At 41.1% G+C, this 7,195-nt stretch overlaps 1 protein-coding gene across 1 annotated transcript; it reads left to right on the forward strand.

Moving 5' to 3' along the window:
* The first annotated feature begins 2,629 nt into the window (after positions 1-2,629).
* LOC124306082 (uncharacterized) lies at positions 2,630-6,103 on the forward strand. The gene is made up of 3 exons (XM_046766240.1): positions 2,630-2,919; positions 3,467-3,756; positions 5,069-6,103. Exons 2-3 carry the CDS (start codon positions 3,471-3,473, stop codon positions 5,710-5,712), a joined length of 930 nt encoding a protein of 309 aa, XP_046622196.1. The 5' UTR covers positions 2,630-2,919; positions 3,467-3,470; the 3' UTR covers positions 5,713-6,103.
* The last annotated feature ends 1,092 nt before the right edge of the window (positions 6,104-7,195 follow it).

Here is a 7,195-nt window from a genome sequence, read left to right on the forward strand (position 1 = left end):
TTATTGACAATCAAAGCGCAATAAAGTTAGTAAGGAATCCAGAATTCCACAAACGCACTAAGCACATCGAGATTCGGTATCATTATATTCGTGAAAAAGTTGAGTCAAAAGAATTGAAAGTGGAATATGCGAGAACGGAACAGCAAAAGGCAGACATTTTTACAAAGGCTCTGCCAAAGGAACGGTTCTGTAAGTTACGAGAAAGTATGGGTATGAGTGCGAAGAAAACGCGTACAAACGGTGGAAGTGTTGGATATGTTTGATGCGCGTTACTGTGTGTGTGTGAGCATGAGGAAGCAACTCGCCTCATTGTCGCGTAAATCAACAATGCTCGATAATCCTCGCCAAGGACCGGAGTAGGGGCAAAAAATGTAACGAGCGAGTTGCGTGTATGTGTGAGAGAGAGCGGTTGAGATAGACAAGTTCGCAAACGGCAAAATCAGTCTGTAGAAAAGTAATCGCTGATAAACCCACCTGTCTCCGTGTATCTATAATAAAGACTTTCATAATTGTTCTGCAAATTCTGATTTCATATAAATTTACCCCAATTCTCTCTCAGATCTAACCTGCATCCTTAACAAAGCAATTTCAGTTGTTGTCTAGTCTGTTAGCAATAACGAGTTCTCAAACGGTAAGTGTGTTGAGAAAGTGAGTTTATCAAACCCGTATCTCCCGCGCCTGCGTGCGCTGTGAGGGAGGTGCAGTGTGTGTGATTGACGAGAGGAGCGCTGGTGTGCACGGATGTGCGTAGAGCGTTTTAGTCTTCCGGCGAAGGAGAGCGAGTAACCACGTCGTTTGCTTATGTATCAATAAAGTTTATTATCGAATTTCATCCAAACATTATCGTCAACTAATTAATACGGAAACCTTTTCCTTCTCATCTGAAATATCCCAACAGCTGAGGCTCGTCTCAACGTTGCTGAGTGTAATCGAGTCGATTGGTTGCTCGGAATATGCTTTCGCGTCGTTGAGCACACGTTCCATCGCTTGCATCCGTCCGTTTTGCGTGAGACCCGAAACTGCAACACACTCGATATCGACCGAGGATCTTCCTTCGGGGAAGCCGACCGTGGAGGGGAGTCCGAGCGCTCTACCGTTTTCTTAACCGAAGGAACCTTGAGTTTGTCCTTGTCCGTGGTCGGCGGGACTGTTTTTTCCGTCCCCTCCGGAGGGGCAGTCGGGCATTCGCTCAGTGTTATGGCCGGAGTAAGGGCCGCGGGATCGTCCTCACAGTCCGCCCACGAGGACTCTCCGCCCGCCTTGGGTCTCGTACCGTCCGCCATTTTCCGGATAAATTAAACCGAATTTTAACCGAAATTAAACCGAACCAAGGATTGGAATCAGAGACCGAACTCTACACTTCCGATTGTACGAAAAACCGATAGTCAGTGCACTCGCGAGAGGATTGTCCGTTCAAACGCGAGGAAAACCGCGTTTCTTCGAAAAATTCGAAATTCGAAGCTCGAGGAATGTCCGATCCCTTGCCGAGTATAGATTAAACGAATACGAGAGAGAAAGGTAACCCGTGGTACAGTAAACTCACTCAAAACCGATCGCGAATTTCATCTGTCACAACAACGTTTGTTTTGATCGTTCGCGGCACTCAGTGACTCGAAGGTAAGAAGGTTTGAACCTGTTCCGATGATAACTGCCCTTGCGGCGTACCGACCGACTCCCTGGATACCGACCGATGGAGAGACTGACCGCGTTATCGACCGTGATCCTCAAGAGTGAGAGAGAGAGAGTCCGATTCACTCGAGGAATGCTGAGAGCATGTGTGCCGGCGAGTTTGTATAGCTCGTTCAGCGTGCGCGCACTCTTCGTAAACACGGTTGACCTTCTCAAGTGTCGTCTTCGAGCGACACAAAGACCGAGAGTCTAAACCCTATAAATAATGTTCAATGTTCGAGGACGCACCTTTTTCTGTCGATTCTCACTGTCCGTGATATTACCCGAGAGGAGCCCGAATTCTCGTCACGAGGCACACCACAATTCTCCAAGTTTTCTCACGCTTTCTCACACAAAAATCCGGCTCGAAGGACCAAATGTTGCGTATAGCCTTGAGGAGTATGAGGAAACGTAGGTTTTCTTTCGAGGGGACTTGGTCTGTCGGGTGTCTCTCACAATCGGGAAAGAAAATGGCACGAGTACCGAACCGATGATTGAGGTTTCCTTGATTGCTTTCCTTTTTTTCCGCACAGAAAATAAATTAGTACAAAAAAAACACAGAACGGAAGTACCCGAACAAATTTATCATAGATTAGAAAACCGTGAATTATAACGAGGATGTATCCCGAGGAAAGCCGCTAATAACCGGTTGGAAAAAAAATACCGAAGTGCGTGACAGCCTTGTTTGGTTTCCTCGTAAGGACTGTTCTAGTATGGCCGAGTCGTCAAGGAGCCGGTCATACTAGACTAAGAGGGGGAAACCGAAAAGGACAACCGCCGTAATGACAGTGTTGCTACCGAGCCAAATGTTTCGCTGTTTGAATTGAATATTACTCGAATTAATAGTTCCAATCCGTAACACAGGGAATTTCTAAAATAACACTGGAATTTTATGTCTGTCAAAGAAATAAACTCTTTTTCTGTACAAGGTACTATTGATCTTAAGGGGAAAAAATTTCCCTTAAAATTCCGTTTCGTCGAACCACTTCATATATTTTATATGTTTGGCGCGTAAAGTCGCAACGCTATGAAAACTTCGGGCAGCGTCGGCCTCGCTCGGATCAGCGCCACTCGTTAACGCCTCATGCCAGTAGAAACTCGTCACCGGAATACGTCACGGTCTAGCTTGCCTGTGTGCGTAGCGTTTGTGAAACTCATACATATTTAAATCGTGAAAATAGTATTTGCCACCAACGCGTCAACGTATAAGGAGATTGGCGAATCAAAAAGAAAAACGAAAATTAATATAAGGTAAGTAGATCATCATTATGTCGTGATAGGTTATACAATATACGTAAAGTGCATGTATTTTGTTCAACATGTCAAGTATGATCACCATTGTTTACCCGCGCTTTTCGATGACTTATCTCTCGGAAGTGAAAAAGTTATAATTGACGTAATAACACGCAGATTAATCCTTACACATTTAATATAGATACTATAAAGTCAGTCGGAGGGTTTTAAAGAAAACTATGCATTGAAAAAATTGCTAACTTACAAAGCCTCGTCTACGCTTAAAATTTTAAAGTACGAATTCCTGTGAAGTGCAGTCGATGTGATTATATAATGTTATTTTTGGAAATTGATTGTCATATCACTTGTGATCATTGTATGACCAAATAACTGCACTAAAATATGTTATGAGATTACATTGTATGAGTTCTGCATTGGAATGACTAATGAGGAATAAACTTTGTATGTCATAGGTATTCTAAAATAACATTTCAATGGAGGTCAATACAGTGCGGTCTTGATCGAAATGATGAAATTTTACGTATGCTATCCTTTTTTTTCTCAGATCAATGCCTTTTCCTAAATCAAGGAGATCCACGTTCAATATTCAATGGCTTAACGAAGATCAGTTTTCGCCATGGCTGAAAGAATGCAAAAATGACAAGTTTGCATTTTATTGCATCATGTGTAAGAAAACCGTGCTGCTGAGCAACATGAGCCGACAGACTTTAACTAGTCACATGAAAGGACGTAAACACGAACACACTGCGAGGAGTCAAAATAATACTTATGGAATCGGAGTATTTCTATCACCGAAAACAGTAGACGTCCCAAAATCTACTACACTTAGACTTGTTGAGTAGGCTGCTCAACGTTCGAAATTTTTTTTCGGTTGACTATCTGTGAGATTCTTCCAGCCTTCAGCGAAATCCAAATTGCTCAGCGTCTCCAGCCACGGTTACAAATTGAGCACGCCGATCACAAAAGGGCGTCTCCGCGCGAAATTCGGCAGAAGCATTGTGCACAGGCAAAAAGCGGAATGAAAAAATAGGTGTCAAATAAAAAAAAATAAAAGATACTAATAACTAAACCTGCCAAAAGTCAACATTTATTGCTGGTTTCATTTATAAATCCGATTATTAGTTGAAGTAATAATTAATAAAAATTGCATTTTTCACCGCGACCAAATTCGATGTTATCAAAACTCAGCTCACCGATTCTAGCTCTATGACTAGTGAAATGATTTGAAATTTTTACTGCATGTTCAGAATACATACTGTTACAAAGGGTGAAATCACCCGTTTTGTCCCCTTTTAAATGATCTAGTAGTCATCATAGATAAAAGACGTTTATAAACCTCTTATGTCTTCCAAAAGAATAAGGTTGCTGCGTTTACTTATATTCAATAACAAGTGGCGGGGTATCGGTAAACGGATTTCGTTATTGGCGGAAAACAGTATGCGAAGAACTTCAACTTTGAGAAAACTTCCAGCGAGCCGTTTTCCCATAACATTTAAAAAAAACTTTCCAAAAATTTCAGTGTAATCGGGTCACAAATATTGTAACTATGGATGATTTTCTAAACAACGCTCGGCGCGAGCAGCTCGTTCAGCGTTTGGGCGCTACGTGCGGTAACGGAACATTATGCGTTTTTCGCAGATTTTTTTAACACTGCGATGGTACATTGAAAGATTTATTGCTATTTCATTATTTAGAATATTTATATCGTTAATTGTACTCACGCACCATTCTTCTCATTATTAGTATCTTGATTTTATTTACATTGAATATTAATTTTCCCACCTGTCTGAAAGCAATTTTTATGTGTTTTATCGACGTTGGAGGTGTAATGTATGTATTCTGAACACACTGTAAAAATTTCACATCAACTCACCAGTTATTGAGCTAGAATCAGCGAGTTGAATTTTGAAAACGTCGAATTTGGGCGCGGTGAAAATTTATAAATGATATCGGCAAAACATGTCGCTGTTTACCAGGTTTAGTTGATGGTATTTTTTTATTTTTTTATTTGACACCTTTTTTTTCATTCCGCTTTTTGTCTGTGGACAATAGTTTTATCGAATTTTGCGCGAGACGCCCTGTTATGATCGGCGTGCTCGATTGTGGAACCCAAACGTTGCATCTCATGAATGGTGTTTCATTTCAGATGGAAGTTTGATTGCAAATGTTGAAAAAATAGCCGAAGTACAAGAAACTGAGAAGACAGGAACGATTTCGCAACCAAGCACGTCAACACAACTAGAATCAACGTCCCTCTCGCACATACTACCAAAGCAGCGGGGAATGAATCGTTTCATTGAAAAGGAGAAAGTTACGCGAGCAGAGATAATCTGGTGTCTTCAGACTGTATTCTGCCACCTATCCCTTGCTGCTGCAGGGAAATGCACAGAAATTTTCAAACTAATGTTTGATGAAAATGGGACAGCTAAAGCAATGATACTGGGCCCCAACAAAATGGGTTATACAATTTTGCACGGCCTTGCCCCGTTCTTTAAAAATGAGTTACTAAATGATATACCGCAGAACGAGTGCTTTGTCGTATCGTTTGACGAAAGCTTAAACAAAGTATGCCAATTAGAACCGATGGATTTTGTTTTACGGTACTGGAGCAAAACCAAAGACGAGACCGTTAGTAGATATTTTACTTTCCTAGGTCATACTACGTCGGCCGATCTCTTGACTGCTTTTAAAAAGGAATTGTCCTCACTGAATATGAAGGATCTCCTTCAGGTATCTATGGATGGGCCTAACGTAAACCTCAAGTTTCTACGTGACCTAAACGCGAACTAAATGATGGTCCTGATACTTCAGTTCTTTTAGATATTGGAAGCTGTGGACTTCATAATGTACATAATGCGTTTAAAGCTGCCATGAAAGCAACGGGTTGGAACATCGTACAATTACTACGCGCTATTTACAATTTTTTTGCACATGTACCCGCTCACAGAGCGGATTACATTCGATTCTCCGGGTCCCGGCAATTTCCTATGAAATTTGCGCAGTAAGGTGGCTGCAAAATGGTGCTGTTGCTAAACGAGCCGGCTAGATATTGCAGAATTTAGAGAAATACATTTCTGGAGTTCAAAACGAAAAGAAAGAACCAAAATCCGATTGTTACGAGTTGATGAAAAAGGCCATGAAGGACAAGTTTATGAGGGCTAAGCTCGCATTTTTCCAAACTATTGCTGCTAAAGTAGAGCCATTTTTGACTGCCTATGAAACTGAACAACCGATGGTGCCATATCTTTACACTGATCTGAATGAAATAATTATTTCAATCATGGGCCGATTTGTTAAAGAAGAAGAATTGGAACAGTCCACGTCAGTGTGTGACGTGGATGTTTCAAAAGCGGAAAATCTAAAAGAAGCAAAAAATATCAACATCGGACATGACACTCGTTCAGCGTTTCGGGCAATGGACGGTTTTAATACAAAAGAGGTACTTCTTTTCAGGCAATATTGCCTACGGTCTCTACAAATGTTTTGCCGAAAACTGCAAGACAGATTCCCTATCACGTATCGTCTGACGAAAGCTCTTTCTTTCTGTGATCCTAGAATTATCCTAGAATCTCGAAACATCGCCTCAAAACGACTTTCGGCCGCCTTGACTGAGTTCGTTTCTCATAAGTGGATCAGTGGCATCTCAGCAGATAAGGCTGACGCCGACTAAACCGCGGCGGAAGGCGGCGAAATTTTCGCTCATACAGTTATCCATATAGGTGTTCACACTAGACGGCGGCGGACCGCGGCGCACCGCGGCAATTTTTCGCGAGTTCCAGGTTGGGAATATTTCGGCGGTGCGCCGCGCATCGCCGCGCATCGCCGTCGTCTAGTGTGAACACCCGACCGATGCCGAAATTCATCCCAAGTATAAAAATAGGGAAACCTGCGTTACTTTGATGTAAATGGTTATGGTTTACAAGGATTCCTTTCATTCTCTCCGCTGTTCTTGCGAATAATAAATGTATTCATTTTTACATCTTAAATAAATCCTACGGATATTAAATAAATGTTACGTAAGTAATTACTTCATTTTTAAGGAAATTTAAGTAAATGTGAGTTTTAGAACAACAAGTTATGATCAACGGATTATTTTATGTGAAAATTTTTTTTTTTTTTTATTGTTCGGGTATGATGCTGATTTCGTGAAGACTGTTTTTTATTTTGCGTATTAATTTTTATGCGTAAGAAATGAGAGAGTATATTTTGAGCTAAAATTTATTTCATTTTTACTATACATATATTATATGTATAATAGGGTGTTTCAAAATAA

This window comes from Neodiprion virginianus, chromosome 5, assembly GCF_021901495.1.
Source record: "Neodiprion virginianus isolate iyNeoVirg1 chromosome 5, iyNeoVirg1.1, whole genome shotgun sequence".
In the NCBI taxonomy this organism is placed as follows: Eukaryota; Metazoa; Arthropoda; class Insecta; order Hymenoptera; family Diprionidae; genus Neodiprion; species Neodiprion virginianus.

Bases quoted from the DNA above. Each gene is read 5' to 3' on its own strand.
- LOC124306082 (XM_046766240.1), top strand. From the start codon at position 3,471: ATGCCTTTTCCTAAATCAAGGAGATCCACGTTCAATATTCAATGGCTT. The intron at 3,757-5,068 runs TTGAGTAGGCTG...GTTTCATTTCAG, and splicing joins ATCTACTACACTTAGACTTG to ATGGAAGTTTGATTGCAAAT.